General features: G+C 39.9%; 2 protein-coding genes across 2 annotated transcripts; one reads left to right on the forward strand and one right to left on the reverse strand.

The window, feature by feature from the left end:
- Window positions 1–650: 650 nt before the first annotated feature.
- LOC100980782 (olfactory receptor 52B4) lies at window positions 651–1,774 on the reverse strand. The gene has a single exon (XM_003804658.5). The coding sequence runs from the start codon at window positions 1,681–1,683 to the stop codon at window positions 739–741; it is 945 nt and encodes a 314-aa protein (XP_003804706.1). The 5' UTR covers window positions 1,684–1,774; the 3' UTR covers window positions 651–738.
- A 9,691-nt stretch (window positions 1,775–11,465) lies between these two features.
- On the forward strand, window positions 11,466–13,057 carry LOC100985453 (olfactory receptor 52B4-like). Its single transcript, XM_034934163.3, has one exon. It carries the CDS (start codon window positions 11,681–11,683, stop codon window positions 12,623–12,625), a length of 945 nt encoding a protein of 314 aa, XP_034790054.1. The 5' UTR covers window positions 11,466–11,680; the 3' UTR covers window positions 12,626–13,057.
- The last annotated feature ends 4,024 nt before the right edge of the window (window positions 13,058–17,081 follow it).

The following is a 17,081-nucleotide window of genomic DNA, read 5'->3' on the forward strand; positions in this document are numbered from 1 at the left end:
CACGTGAATAGACATCTTGAATGTCCTCCTGAGGAGGAGATCACTGAAGAACACAGCCTGACACTGAGAATGAAGGAGTTCCCTTTCTTCAGCATTTCCCCAGCACACACCACACCTTCAGAAGCCATATGTCATTTCCCAACACAAAAATGATCAGACTCAGGTTCCTCAAGGGTTGTTCTGCAAAATATGAATCACATAATTTATTTGCAATCCTCTATTATAGACATTCATGTTCATAGGATATAAATTATAACATAATAGAAATAAATGGAAAACCTAGGAATCACTGATTCTAAGAATGTCACTTAGCTAGAATGAAGGACATAAAAGAATGGAGGTTTGTACATGACTTTACATGAATACAACGTGTCTCAGAGCTTCAGAAACTCAGTACAGGATGGCTGAACAAATTCCAATGCCAGAGCACTGTTCCCACTTTATTTCCGAAGATTATGATAGTGTTGTCCTATTAAGGATACATGACTTCTGAAAAATCAATCTATTCTCTCTCAGGCTCTGTGCAGGAGGTAGTTTGTTCAGTCAAACATTGCATTGCTTTCCTAGGTTGTTTAAAAAATGGAAGAATAAGCCCTGTAACTTCCCAGTTGACCTTGCTCCAGACATCGTACTCACTGAGTTATTTCCTACGGTATCAGCTGACCTCTCCCATCTACCACTTTCATACCCACTTACCAGATAGCTAGAGATTCTGAAAACTCAGTTCTTAAACCAAAGTTATTTCTGTTTTATAAACAAAAAATGAACCACCTGTTCCTGGATTTGCTTGGTTTTGATCCCATAAATAATGGGATTCAGCATAGGTGGAGCCAGAATGCAGACATTAGCCAACGGGATGTGGATACAAGGTGGAATGTGGCGTCCAAACCTCTGGGTAAGGATTGTGAAGATGCCAGACCCATAAAAGAGGATGATGATGCAGACATGGGAGCCACATGTGTTGAGAGCTTTGTGGCGAGCATCTGGAGAAGGCATGTGGAAGACAGCATGGAGAATCAGCATATAGGAAACAAAAATTAGTACAACATCTAAGACCACCGTCGACATTAGAATGGAAAACCCATACCAAATGTTTATTCGAATGTCATTACATGCATATTTGGCTAGGCCAATGTGTTCACAAAAGGTGTGTGGAATAATATTATTCTGGCAGAAAGTCAATCTTTTTAAAAGAAATATGATAGGGAAAATTGTACCATAACTTCTCAGAGAGACAGTCACACAAATTTTCTTGATCAGAGCATTTGTAAGAATGGTGGTGTACCTCAGTGGGTAGCATATGGCAATATAGCGGTCAAAGGCCATCACCAGCAAGATCCCTGACTCAGAGATGAAGGTGGAATGGATGAAGAAGAGCTGAGTGATGCAACGATCCAGGGAGATGTCCCCAGCGTGGAACCAGAAGATAGCTAAGGCCTGAGGAATGGTGCACGTGGAGAGGACAATGTCTGCTCCAGCCAGCATGCAGAGGAAGAGGTACATGGGTTCATGGAGGCTGCGCTTTGTGAGGATAATGAAGATGAGCAGGCTGTTCCCAAGAAGGGCGGTGACATAGGAAATGAAGAATGGGATAGAAATCCACATGTGCTGGTCCTGTAGGCCAGGGATGCCCAGCAAGCGGAAGACTGTGTGGCTAGTGCCACTGTGGTTTACAGTAGGCATAGCTGGGGAGAACTTTCAGAACCTCACCTCCTACTCACAGAGGTAGAAGAAGATAAAATCTCCAACATTCTTTGCGATGTCACCAGGAGCTTTTGGCATATTCCATAATCTTCATCTTCTTTGAACATGTAAATAACAAACATGCAAATATGAAAGGTGGTGGTCTATACTCTAATGAATGACAGCCAGACAATATCTCCAAGTAATCAGAATAAGAGACATTATTGTATGCACTTTAATTACAAATGGAGGATTATGAATATACAGAGGAAATTATTATTTCTGTGTGGGAAAGCTGAATAAGGTGATACTTAAAATTGAGTAGTTTATCATAAAGTTAATAATGAAGAGAGAAAGAAAGTAGCATAAGAAAAGGTGGGTGTACAGATCAATGCAGAGTATGTTTCTGAAATATTTTCAGGCCAGGGTGGCTGGTGCATAAGGAGTACTGAGGAGAACAAGGGAGGTGATGGTATAGGCAGGTTTTTCCTGAATGTGAAGGGCTTCGATCACAACTTCACTCTTAGGCCCCATCCTTTACACAGGGGCAGTCATTAGTTTAGAAAGATGATCTGTTCATATTTGTTGGAACGTTGATTGATTGAAGACACTGAAGCCTAAAAGGCCAGTGGTGTTCCAGGAGTGGACAAAATCTTATTGTATTACAGTCACAGGAGAATTTATTAAGCATCACTTTATGCCACGGGCTGTAGTTTGCACAGTGCGCTTGGTACGTTCTTAATGCAGGGAGTAGACATCCACTCTTAGAACAGGATAGTACCCCTATTTCACACTTAAGGAAAGTGAGTCTTAGACAATGTGAATAACTTGCCACTTGTCACAAAGCAGCAATTGATAGAAATGAGATTTGAAACCTCTGACTTCACCACATACAGTTTGCTCACTTATGAAGAGGGTCAAGGTACCTCTTTATCTGAGATGAGGCACTCCTTGTGCTCACACCCCAGGGAACTAGGCTTAGAAGTGACTGAAATTAGGTAAAGAGTTATTTCTGGGGGATGAAGAGGGGTTGCAGTTCTTGATATTTGAGAAATTCTTCTGCTGGTAGAAATGAACATGTAACTTCATCATTTACTTCCTAGCATATTCTTCTTCACTCATTAGTGGATTCATTCACAGGCATATTTTGAGCATTGACTATTTTTTCCTGCATCATGCTATGTGCCTGAGTCCTAAGTAGCTTTATGGTTTCAGAGAATGGTGGGCTTGTGAGTAAATAGATTTACTAAATGTGCCATGTGGAATGGCTTCAGAGAGTGCCTTCTGAGAAGAGAGCCATATTGAATCCCATTTTCAATGGAATGAAGAAATGGCGACAAATAATAGAATACACTCTTCATGGGGTTTCTGAGGATATTAAATAAAGGAGTATCTTAAAATATTTAGTTGTTGGCTAAGATATATCTTATGATCAGTAATATTTTTTCTTCCATTCTAGTTCACACTCTTGGTGCATCCTCTTCTTTCTGGGGAGGATAATTGGCTCTTAGTTATTTTTCACACCTGCTAGGATGCCCTGGCTGCCTCCACAAAGCTCTTTCCAATGTGTGGCTTGGGGCAGGTGACTCAGTTCCCTGCCATTTTCAGGGCTCCTTTCATATTATGCCAAGAGTTGTTTGCAGCCTACATCAATATATTTTATGTTTTCTCATCTCTGGTCTAACTGTTAGGGTGCCTACTAGTTACTGGATTGCTTCTCTTTTCTGCCCTTCAGTAAATTCCATCTAGCCCACGTTCTCTCACCCTCCCTTCTCAGATCCTCATCTTTCACTTCCGCCATAAGTGGAGACTTGTGCCTCTGGTATATATATATATTTACCACATATTTCAACAGTCTCTAAGAGTCCTTTTACCTCTGGCCTGTATGATATAATACCAGCCTAGTTCTTACCTTATTTCTGAAGCCAGTACCACCCATAGATGTCTAATTCACTCACTGGCCTCAGACTGAGACTTCAGGAACAGAAACGAGCTCTGTAATAAAATTCAGCCTGATGAGGGCCAGGAGTTGGGCTGTTTATCTTCTTTCAGAAGAACCCTTGAGGGAAGCACTTATGCCACACTCTCTAGGGAAAGAGCTATTTCCACCAGCCTTGCCCTCTTCCCAAGTGGGCTGAGTCTGTAAAACCACTTCCCACCTCCCTCCCTTCCTCCTGCTCCTTTTCTCTTTTGCTTTTCTCAAGATGCTCTGATACAAATCCTTTCCCACCTAATCTAGCCTTACAACAGCCTATTTAAACAAATGTTAAACCAATTTTTTAATAGGCATATAAAGTCTGATGATTAATATGTGTTGATGATTTATAAAGGTATGTTCTTCATGAAAAGTATAATGTTGAAGTTATACTGATCTCCCTGGCTTTCATAAGTTTTAGCTTTCACCATCATGAATAATGATGCTTAACTGTTGCCTAAGATATATAAGTGTACCTGCTTAATGGTTAGTAGAAAACATGTGAGTCGTGATTATTTTGGACACATTTGTATTTCACTGTTTGTCTTGACTGTTTAGTTTTTTTTTTTGTTTTTACTTTTTCTTAATTTTCAGTTTGATTGTGATGTGCCAAGGCATAGCTTTCTTTGTTTTTATCCTCCTTGATGTTTGCTTAGCTTTTTGAATCTGTAAATATATGATTTTTATCTAATTTGGAAAATTTTAGTAATTATTTCTTAAAATTTTTTGTCCCATTCTCTCTCACATTTCACTTTGGGACCCAAAGCAAACTTTTTTTAGACCTTTTGATATTGTTTCACCAGTACCTGTGCCCTATTCATTTATTTTTCTGTTCTTTTTTCCTACTTCTTTAGTTGGGTAATTCTACTGATGCATCTCATATTTAATTATTAGGAAAGGACTGCTTGGTCAAAGGTAAATGCATTTGTAGATTTGTTAGATATTAAAGATATAACACCATCAGGGTTGTGCCAGTTTTTCATTGCCACCAGCAATTCATGAGCATGTCTTTTCCCTCCTGACCTTACCAGCAGGGTATGTTGTCAAGCTTTTGAATATTCGTCAGTTTGATAGTTTGGTTGAAGTGTGGTTGAGCATCCACAAAAATGGCCACTAACAATTCCTCCCTCTGCTGAACACATGTGCCAATCCTCCATCATGACATGTTGTTTATTACTCATCTCCTGGAATCTAGGATAGCCTTATGGCTTGCTTTGACTAATAGAATAAGGTCAAAGTTATGCATATGAATTCTGGAGCACATGCTTTCAGAGGCCTTGTAACTTCCATTCTGCCCTCTTTTAGGCCACCAGCCATTTAAATAGCTTATGACAGACAAATAAATAAGAGACCATATGGTGAGAGATGCCATTGAGGGCAACTAAGGCACAGCAGCTGACAACCATAAAGGCAAGGGTTTTGCTTGGTTTACTTATTTGCATTGTACACTTCAATTCTGCTTGGCATACTATAGGAACACAATATTTATTGACTGAAAATATTACTGAATAAATAAACTGATACTATGAATGATAGAATTATGTGACATCAGTTGCTGGATGTAAATTTTAAGGTGCTTAGGTACCATAATGCCTGGAGATTCTCCAGCTAGAGACATCTGGTAGAGCTTTGGAATGTTTGAATGGTGTAGGACGATGCCAGGAGATACTGTTTGGGGCCTATCTCATTGTTCAGTTGCAGAAAAGCCTTTCTTAAAAATTTCCAGCCGGGCTCCGTGGCTTACACCTGTAATCCCAGCACTTTGGGAGGCCGAGCAGGCAGATCACCTGAAGTCAGGAGTTCGAGACCAGCCTGACCAATATGATGAAACCCGTTTCTACTAAAAATACAAAAATTAGCCGGGCGTGGTGGCATGCACCTGTGATCCCAGCTACTCGGGAGGCTGAGACAGGAGAATCACTTGAACCTGGGAGGCAGAGGTTACAGTGAGCCGAGATGGCACCATTGCACTCCAGCCTGGGCAACAAGAGCAAAACTCCATCTGAAAAAAAAATTTTTTTTCACCTTTGGGCGGTAACTAAGGCAGTTAGGCATTTTGTTGTAGGTGACCTTTCCAGCAATATTTCCCATTTCATGTTTCACAACTGTTCCTCAAATACAGAACATAATTCATCATTTACCCTCCTTTTGTCATTCTCTGCTCTTCTACCTCTGAGTCCTTATTCTTGATTTTTCTGCCAGGAATATCCTCCTTCTTTGACTGATTGGTGATGTGTACTTAGATCTCAAGAATCATCTGACATCTTAGCTCATTCATAGAGCATGTTGTAACCGTCCTTATACTAGGTAGTTTATGCTGATACTTTTTCTAATTAATTTTTAAAATTGACAAGTAGTTTTATACAATATGATGCTTTGATATACATATACATTGTGGAATGGCTGAATTAAGCTATTAATATATGCATTAGCTTACATAAATTTTTTTTTTGCAGTGAGAACACTTGAAATATACTCTATTCCCATTTTTCAAATATATAATGTATCATAATTATTGTACACCATGGTGTACACTAGATCTCTTGTACTTATTATCTCTAACTAAAATTTGTGTCTTTTGACCAACATCTCTCCAGTCTTTCCCACCCCACAGTCTCTAGTAACTACCATTACACTCTTTGCTTTTATGAGTTCAACATTTTTAGATTCTATGTGTAATGAGATCATGCTGTATTTGACTTTTGGTGCCTGCCTTATTTCACTTAACCTAATGACCTCCGGGTTCATCCATGTTGTTGCCAATGACAGGATTTCCTTCCTTTATAAGGCCAAATAGTATTCCATTATGTACATATCCCACATTTTCACTTTCCTTTCATATGCTGATAGTCACCTACGTTGATTTGATATGTTGGCTACTATGAATAATGCTGCAATAAACACGGGCATACCGATATATTTTTGAAATATCAGTTTTCTATCCTTTGAATATACACCCAGTGGTGAGATTATTGGATCATATGGTAGCTCTATTTTAAAATTTTCAGAAACCTCTATACCGTTTTCCATAATAGCTGTACTGTAATAATTTATATTTTGCCTACATTTATTTGTGACAGAATCTGGAAGACAGAGAGACAACATTAGGAGTAGGAGAAGGCAAGTAACATGAGTTTCAAAGGAGTAGCAGATTCTAAAAGAAAGTGAATGAGCATTAGTCTAGAACAAAGCCTGGAAAATGCTTTGCATCTGCAGTAAAAATCCTCCCCAAATGGGTGTACATCTTTAAAATATTAAGGGCTCCCATAGGTTCTGAATAAATGGCACCAAAGTGCTAATGGAGAAAAATACTTAATGAGGGGGCTTTGCTTTTTCATTTTTATTTATTTATTTTTTCACTCTGTACCATAAATTCCACAACGGCACCTGTCTTCACTCCTGTATATCAGTGTGCCTGGCACAGGGTAGGTTTCAAGTTGAAAAAATTTTGATTTCTCTGCAAAAAAGCTTTATAAATAATTATTAAAATATAAAAAATTACATCAATAATACCATACACAACATAAAATGAAAACGTTGCTATAACAATTTTCTTTTTGTGAATATCAAATATTTAATTAGAATAACCCAGAACACCTACAAAAGTTCATATATAAGTATATTCATGACAGAATATTTTTAATAGAGAATAATGGAAGCTGGAAGCTATATAAATGTTCAACGATAAGGGAAGGATGTAAACATATGGTGGTATGTCACCCATGTGAAATATTTAGTCACCCATTTTATCTCAAGAAATATGTATAGAGTACTATGTACGTGGCATTGTGCTATACTGGAGACAAATGCAGCTGTGTTAACGAAGCTATGTAGTGATAAAAGTGTACTGTATTTGAGATTTCTGCTAAACAAGTAGATTTTAGCTACTCTTGCCACAAAAACTAGCAAAAATTCAGTAACTATGTAAGCTAATAAATATGTTAATTTGCTTCACTTTAGTAACCATTTTACTATCTATACTTATTCCATAACATCATGTTGTGTAACTTAGACATACACAATAAAATTTATTTCAAAAAGTAAGAACAATTTCTTGAAATGGGAAAGTATAAAGGAGCTATGTGGGTCATAGAACATTTATTTCCATGAAAAATTTCTGTATTATGAAATTAAATAAAAGAGCATGCTAAATATAAGACAACATAAAAATCAATAAATGGGGGGAAGCTGAGAAGGCTATCAGTGAAGATGTTCTATGCATTATAGAATCAAAGCATTAGTTCCACAGACAAAATGATATAAATACATTTTAAATGGGCTTGATTTTGTTTAGCATTCTACTATGGTGCTGTCAATATAGTTAGCACTTAACCCATATTGGTCGAATTGGTGGAGAATGAGTAAATGAATGCTTGAGAAAATCTATAGGATTTCAGCTCCTAAAGTGTTTCTGTGCCTTCTGGAAGTCAGGGTTGAAGAGGATGGTATGGAATGAGCTTTGGGGCCTTGCTGAAGGTCTCTAATCACATTCCCACTCTCTGCCCTGACCTTCTCCCTCTGAAACCACTCTCTCACCAAATCCTCTCTCCTGGACTCATGGAGACTCTCAAGCATGCTTTTCATGGTGGGCTCCCAGCATCCATGCAGTGAAAGAGTTAAGAGCTTTACAGTGATGTCACTGGAAGTAGAGGAACTCCTAGGGGAGAAGAAAGTCACGTGGATAAGACCATGCTCCCTGAAGATGCTGAGAGAAAGAATGGTTTGTCCTGCAGTTCCTCCTCCAGCTTTGTCTGCTGGTCACTGCACACAGTCTATGGTGTGGGGACACTCTGGGATCAAGACAGGGGCATGGCTCCAGTTGGCAACTCCTGATGACTGAGATGGGCTCTTTGGGGGTGAGGAGAGGTATAAGGTGGCACTGACAGCATAGCCTGGTGCTTCTGTGGGCCCTACCCATGGGCACGAACCATGGGGTTTGACTGAGTGTGGGGATAAAGGAGGTGGGAGAAATATTGAATTTATTGATGAGAAACACTGATGAATTGCCTTCATCATTTGGCCACTCTATAGAGGTCATATTTGGAATTCTCTATCCCGAGAACAGAGTCAGAGAGAGCGGACCAACATGTTACCACAGAAGATTTGTGGCCTCCTGGAAATACTATTGAAATGAGAGGCAAGAGGCTTGCTTCTAGACTTCCTTAACTCATTTCCTCTGTAACCTTGGGAAAATTGCCTTCTTTTCTGGGGCTCTTATAGTTAGTTACGTGACAAGTTTATTCTAAAGAAGGAGTTGGGAAACATTTTTGGTAAAGGCCTAGAGTAAATACTTTAGGCTTCAGAAATGGTCTCCACAAGAGCTCTCACAGATGATATGTAAACAAATGGGAATGGTTGTGTTCCAATAAAACTGTATTTACAAAAGCAGGTAATGGGCAGGAATTGGCCCATAGGCTGAAGTTTGATGATCCCTGGAATTAAGTCCCAGCCCATATATTTTATGTCTCTCGCTCAAGGTTAGGAGGTTCAAGAGTGAAACTGGGGAAGCTCAGGGGTGTTGTCCTGTGAATTGTGTTTCTGTGACAGTCCCCTCTTCTGGCATAGGCTAGGGATTTTAAGACTGGAGGCAGGGGTAAGAGGGAGTCAAAATGAGATGACTTAGATAAGTCATAAATTATCCGTGTGGGAGTGAGTTTGGGTAGTTAATGACTATGTGTGAATTTGTGAGGGTACATATATGCAGGAAATGTTAAAAGCATGCGTGTGTGAAGTGTCAGAGTGAAGGGCTGTTTGTGTAAACTGTAAAAGTGTCCGTATGTAAATCTTCATTAAAATTTGTGAGAGTGAATATGTGGGATGGTGAGTGTATGAATGAACATGTGTGAAATATGCACCTGAATGGAAGAGTGTGTGAGTGTGTGTGTGTGTGTGTGTGTGTGTGTGTGTGTGTATTTTCAGCTGGCAGAGCTGGAATTTGACCCAGGTAGGTCTGATTTGAAAGCTCTTATTTTTCCTATGTTCACTGTCTTACATGTTTTAGAAGTTGTGGCATAAATAGGAGAATTGGAGCAGAGTGGGGTGGAAGCCCAAGAAAGGCAGTTTAGGTAATCAATATAACAAAATGGAAGTTTTAAATACTGATGGGAGCTTTGCTAGCTACTAACAAGTTGTTTGACTTTGGGCAAATTATCTGTCAGTTTCTTTGTGAATAAACTAGTGATAATTTCAATTTCATAGATTTGATGTGAAGATTAGAAATAATAATTATATATGATATGCAGTAGGTATTTAATGGTTGCTATTATAAAGCTAAGAAGTATTAGTAACAGAAATTGAAGATTATGAATGATAAGAAATGAAAAGTGACATTAGATTGGGCAATAGTCATGTGACAGATCATTTTAGAGAAAGAAACTTTTGTGGCATGTTGGGGCTATCGGTACCATGGCAGTGGGTGAAGATCAAGAGGGAGGTGAGAGGATTACTGAAGAGAGAGCACATCCTTCCTTTTGTGACACTGAGGTGAAGGGGACACAGGACACCCGAACATATTTGCTCAGTAAGAACGAGGAACAAAGAGAGAGGGAGAGGTTAAAATTACTGGAGAGAGACCAACTAATGGGGAGAGGTACTCAGAAAAAAAGAAGGGTTGGGCGCCAGTGCACAGATGGAGGGCTTAGCCTCCAGCAGGAGGAAGAGGAAAAGGACAACTTGAGTACAAATAAATTTGTAGGTGGCAGAGTAAAGGCGGTGGAATTCAAGGGAATTTATAACTGCCGACTTTGTTTTTCTCCTTGAGCCAGCAGTCAGGAAATCACCATCACCCAATGAATGGGATCAAGTGGCATAGGGCAGACATGAAGTGATTAAAACCTGGTCTGGAAAGCCAAATTCCAGCTCCATCATTTGCTAGCCCAGCGACCTTGGGTAGGGGTGCTACTTAAATTCTCAGAGCTCTGTGTGCTCCCCTATCAGCAAAATGGGGGAAATGACAACAGTTATCTCAGGCTGTGGTGACTGTAATAATGCACATAAAGCCTGCAGCACAGTACCCCTCCTAAATGATCCGTCTCATTCTCCAGTCTCCTCCGTTCCCCATCCATCTGACACAATACTGCAGGAGAGAAAGCTACCTAAAATGTAAATTTACCATGCCATTCTCTCACTACAGATCCTTCCGTGACTCTCACTACTTCAACATCAATCTAAAGCCCTTAGAGTAGGACTCAAATCTCTCAATGATTTGGCCCCTACTTCACTCCCTTGTATTATTTTCTACAATTTTATTATCCCTCTCATGTCCTCTTTGCAGTAACCCTGCATCATTATAATTTTCCTCCAAACCCTATATCTTTTCAGATCTCTATGACTTCATTCAAGTTCTTCCCTCATCATGTTTCTTTACTTGGCGAACTCTTATTTATTCTTCAAGGCAGCACTCTAGCAAGCCTTTTCTGAACGCCTAGGGAGTTCTTCCTCTTTCCACAGCTCCCTGTGCTTAGCTTTTCTTCTACAGTGTGCATATTAGATAGGTAGACATGTTGCTTGATTGTCTGACTGTCCCAAGTAGGTCTTCAAGAAACCGTGCCTGGCACGTACTCAGTAAGGCGTATTAAATTGATAGGTAACTCAGTCGCCACTTTCCTTTTGAGATTCACATCACATTCTGGTGTTCAAAGTGGAAATTGAAGTGCTTGTTATTCGCAGCTTGTAACCATTTACAACAACCTGAGACTGAGATCTATGGAATTCTAGAGCCAAAAAGTTCTCTTTTACGAATAATGTAATCCATTCTGTCCGTAACTTTAGTTTTAAGGTGATAAAAGAGACATCCAGAACAGGGAAGTAATTTTATTGAGATCACATAGTTCATGAATAGAATGGCAAAGAATTTTAGACCACATCTCCTGACTTCTTCAACAGGACCCTTTTCACTGCTCCATCCAGTGAAAAATAATCTGTTCCCTCCCTCCCTACTCCAACCCCATTCAGCTTCTTGGGAAGAGAGAAGAGGTAACTGCCAAATCCTACATGCCAACGCTCAGGTGACCTTCCCTGGGCATGACAACCCACAACTCCACTGGTAGCAGCCACTCACTCTTCATTCTGCTGGGCATTCCTGGCTTAGAAGACCAGCACACATGGATCTCTCTCCCCTTCTTTATTTCCTACCTTGTTGCTTTCCTTGGGAACAGCCTCATCATCTTCATCATCATCACTGAATGCAGCCTCCACGAACCCATGTACCTTTTCCTCTGCATGCTGGCTGTGGCTGACCTTATCCTGTCTACTACCACTGTGCCCAAGGCCCTAGCCATATTTTGGTTCTATGCTGGAGCAATATCCCTTGGTGGCTGTGTTACCCAAATCTTCTTTATCCACGCTACCTTCATCGAGGAATCAGGAATTCTGTTGGCGATGGCACTTGACCGCTATGTGGCCATCTGTGATCCACTGCACTATACCACAGTGCTCAGTCATGCAACAATCACAAAGATTGGCTTGGCTGTGGTCCTGAGAAGCTTCTGTGTGATAATGCCAGATGTGTTTCTGGTAAAGCGGCTGCCTTTCTGCCATAGCAATCTGCTGCCACATACCTACTGTGAGCACATGGCTGTTGCCAAGTTTGCTTGTGCTGATATTCATGTCAGTGTTTGGTATGGCTTGTCTGTCCTTCTCTCTACTGTAGTGCTAGATGCCTTGCTTATCTTAGTGTCCTATAGCTTCATCCTGTATACAGGCTTCCACCTCCCCTCCCAAGGAGCTCGGCAAAAGGCTCTGGGCACATGTGGCTCCCACCTCAGAGTCATTTCCATGTTCTACTTGCCTGGTATTTTTACCATAATTACCCAGCGGTTTGGGCACCATGTTCCTCTCCATACACACATTCTGCTGGCTAATGTCTGCGTGTTGGCTCCTCCCATGCTGAACCCCATCATTTATGGGATCAACACCAGGCAGATTCAAGAGCGTGTGCTCAGTCTTTTGTCCTCACAGAGGAAATGATGCTAGATTTGACTAATCTGATAGTATGTTTATCACTATAGGGCTTTGCTTTTTTTTTTTTTTTTGCCTACTTTGCAGAGACCTACGAATTAAGATTCCACTGACTATGGATAAAGTGACTGATCATGACTTTGAAAATCAGATTATCATGTGACCTTGAAAAGTATAGTGTTTAGGGAAGAACATAAGCTTTGGATCGGGATTAGGTTTGAATCCTGGCTTCCTTTATAACAGTGTGTTTGACCTTGGGTAAGTTACTTATTCTCTTAGAGACTCTTCCTGGCACATCCTTAGGGTGCCAGAAAAAGGACTATCAAAACAGAAATAACCAAATTAAACCATAAGAAAACTTTACTTACTAGGGCATTACAGTTAAAACACTTAGATAGACTCTATCTTAATGTAATTAAGATTACATTAAGATTACTCTATCTTAATGTAATGTAATATAATCAAATGATATATTTGATATCATTTGAAATATATTATTTTAAATTAGATATGGGAGGATATCATAATCATTGCATTTCTTGATTGTCTTGATTGTACATTTATCATAGGCCTATGATAAAAATAAATAAAATAAAGTATGACCAGGATCTTGAATATACATGAGACAAAATAAGCAGTGGATACATTTTAAATTTTCTTTCTTTTCTGCTTTACTGACTTTATCTTTAAAATTGTAGTATAATATCTGTTTTTCCTAATTCAAAAGGAAGTTGTAGAATCAAAAGAGATTAGAAAATTCAACTAGTTTGTTTGAATTTTAAAGGGCAATATTAATGAGAATTAGAATTAGTGCTGATAGAGTCTTTCCTCATTTCTCAGGAGAACTTTTATGTGACATGCAAGGGTATACCTGGATTACTTGTTAGTGACTATTGGTGGGGGTAGAAGTTGAGATTCTATGCAATCTCTACTACTTGGTTTATTTTGGTGGAGACCAAGGGAAGTATATCATCTGTATAATGTATATCTCCAAGTATAAAGATAACCTGATATCCCAAGGTATTCAGATTTTGAGAACTGAGATTATTTAGGTTGATATCATTCTGACAGTCTCCTCTCATCAGTATATCAATGAAAGGGAGCAAACCATCATTTATACTGGTTAGCTCGAAGGCAGAAACATAGAGAAGCAGAAAAGCTGATTTTATAATCTACCCTTCTTTTTCTTCATATTTCTCCATGAACCTAGCAAATACAAGCCCACCATTCCCCAGTACATCTCATTTGCATAAGCATGAATTCTCTTCCATATTCCTGCTCCAGTTTATTACCCAAGCAACTGGTCGACTTTGTCATTTATCTTGATTTCGTTGTCATCTGAGGATTTAGGACCTGGGTCTTTTCTGTTCTTTTTATCTTTTCTTCATAGGATTCTTTTCTGTCCTATGTTAAAAGATAGACCATTACTCATCCTTAGAAGCAACTCTTTGATCAATAAAGTCTTTTCAAAGTCACTGACTTCTTTGTACAGTAACTAAAGTTTTCATGAAATATTTAGTGGAAATGGTGCTGAGGGCAACCTGAGATTCTATTTTAGATAAGGAATCGGAGTTCCTGGAATGCTAGGGCTCTCTCACAGTCTACTGTGATTCAAGTTTACAGCTTTATTGTTCCAACCTTAAAAACTTAAAGTATGCTGTCACCAGGTGATGCTGTTACCTCAGTCCCGGCTTTCATATCAATCAGGGTTCAACTGGAGAAGCAGAAAGAGTAGTAGATATATATTAAGAGATTTATTGCAAGGAATTCACTTGCACAACTGTGGGGGCTGGGAAAGCAAGTCGTATATCCATAGGGCAGGCAGATGGAAGGCAGGCTGGAACTCTCAGGCATGAGTTAAAGCTGTTATTCATAGGTGGAATATAATCTTCAGGGAAGCTTCAGTTCTGCTTTTAAGGCCTGATTGAATTAGGCCCAACCAGATTACATAGGATAATCTCCTTTACTTAAAGTCAAATAATTATGCACTTCAATCATATCTACAAAATACCTTCACAGTGACATCTAGGTTAGTTTGAATAACTAGGGGCTTATAGCTAGCCACCAAGGTGGCATATCAAAAGACCACCACACCTATTTAGATTGATACTCCTAACCCCATGTTTTCTTCTAGGAGTTGTATGGTTTCAGGTCTTAGATTTAAGTCTCAACTCATTTTGAGCAAAAATTCTTGAAGAACTTTTTAACTCTCTTGTGCACACCATCTCAGGCAAGGTGTCTCCCAAGTTCACTCCATACATTTTTACTAAGCATCTGCTAAATTCAGATGAATCTCCAACCAATAATTGAATACTATGGTAATTAATATAATCTATTTAAATATTAAAATATAAATCCCACAACATTAAGGTAGTTGCAAACATCTCTAAACTCCCTCACCCCTGCTTCTAGGTCCATATCATTATGTCCTCTTTGGAAAGAATAAGGGGATGCCCTTTCCTTCACCTTTAGGGATACAAGGAGAATGTTGATGAATATCATGTGGCAAGTATGGGGGATGTTGAGTGAAAACACATGGATGAGAAGAAGAAGATATAAGGGTCAAGTAACCAGTGAGATCTTCCATAGACTTTGGATTAAAATATAGTTGCAATCTGAGCTATAAGACTTTAGTTCATCTCTGCTTGGGAAGTGTTAGTTTAGTTAGGAACTTAGACAGGAAGGTACAAGATGGGGCTCCTGGGGAAAGGAAGTAAGAATAGACTGTTGGGCCAACAGGAAAACTTCCCAATGTAGGGGAGAAGACTGGGGTGTAGGGCCTTCCACAATCTACCACAAGCGCATATGGAGCTGACATCTCCCATGTCATTATCTCTTGGGTACCTAAGGTTGGGTGTGGTGGCTGTCAGCACAGCACAGACTCCTAAGCAGTGAGGAATTATAGAAACGACACTCACATTTTAGCAGAATTCAGGCCCCTCCCATAATCCTAATCTTGTGGCCTTTCTTTAGGTTTTGGACCCTGAGCAAGGAGGGGGTTAGTTTTAAGAAAGGACTATTATCATCCTTGCTTCCAAGTTAAACTAGAAACTAAATTCCTCCCATGTTTAGCTTGACCTATGCCCAGGAATGAATGAAGACAGCCATCCTGTGAGGCTAGAAGCAAGTCGGAGTCAGCCACATTAGATTTCTCTGTCATAATCTTTACAAAGGCGAGTTTTCTTCAACTTTTTAGATTCGGGGATATATGTACAAGTTTGTTACCTGGGTATACTGCATGATACTGAGGTTTGGGTATGAATGATCCTGTCACCCTGGTACTGAGCATAGTACCCAGCAGTTAGTTTTTCAACTTTTGCTCTCCTCCCTTCCTCCCTCGTCTAGTAGACCCCACTTTGTTGCCATCTTTATGTCCATGAGTACCCTGTGTTTGGCTCCCACTTGTAAGAGAGAACATGTGGTATTTGGTTTTCTCTTCCTGCATTAGTTTGCTAGGACAAAGGCGATTTCAAAAATTTATTTGCATTTTGTTACAATTTGGTGTAACTGTCTTCACTGAATATATCATGGGCATCTCCCCCATGTTATTAATAATTTTATTTTGAAATGGCTGTGTAGTCTTCAATTGACTAGATGGACAGTAGTGCTAATTGTTGATCACTAATGCTATAACCAATTTTCACTGTTATTCATTGAAGAATATCTTTATGCATAGGGCTATTTCCCAATGTCAAGTTATTTTCTTAGGATAGATTCCCAGAGGTGGGATTATTGAATTAAATAATGTGGAAATCTCTGAGGCCTTTATTACATATTGACAAAATGATTCCAGAAATGTTTGCATCCATTTACATCACAACCAGCAAGGATAAATGTGTCCATCTTGCCAGTATTGAGTATTATCGTCTGACTAAATATTTGCTAATGTGATAATGAAAAAGTAGTGACCCACACTCCCCTGGGCAGGCACTAACTCCCTCTAGCTCCTTCCACACCTTAACCTCCCCACCTGCGGTCCCTCACCAGGCTTGGACAATTCCTGCAAGAGACTTAGGGAGACCAGCTCCACAGGCTTCTATGCTTTGACCTTTACCCCCATGGCGGGACCTTGACAGGATCTACTGGTAGCCCTCTGAGATCTAGGTCAAAGTTGAGGCCAAGAACAAGGTGGGTTGAGAGCCAGGGATGTGTCATGTGTGCATGCACGTGTCTGTGTGTGTGTTGGGGAGTAGTTCAAAGGAAGAGGGGTTAGGGCAGGTGGAATGAGGCAGAATCATCCAGGGCTGAGAAGTCTAAATCTGGAAGGAAAGGGATGGGAACAGGGAGAATGGCTTTTTCTGTCAGAGAGAGCCAAGGGGGAAGTGGCATCAATGAGAGATGCTCTGAGTTTGAAAGAAGGTAGGAGAAGAAAGTTGCCACGACCCACTTATGGGGACACTCTAGAGGGAGTCTATGTCTCATCCTTTACTTCGACACCTGAGACCACCCCCACGCTCCTGGATCT

The sequence above is a fragment of the Pan paniscus genome, chromosome 9 (assembly GCF_029289425.2).
Source record: "Pan paniscus chromosome 9, NHGRI_mPanPan1-v2.0_pri, whole genome shotgun sequence".
Lineage (NCBI taxonomy): Eukaryota > Metazoa > Chordata > Mammalia > Primates > Hominidae > Pan > Pan paniscus.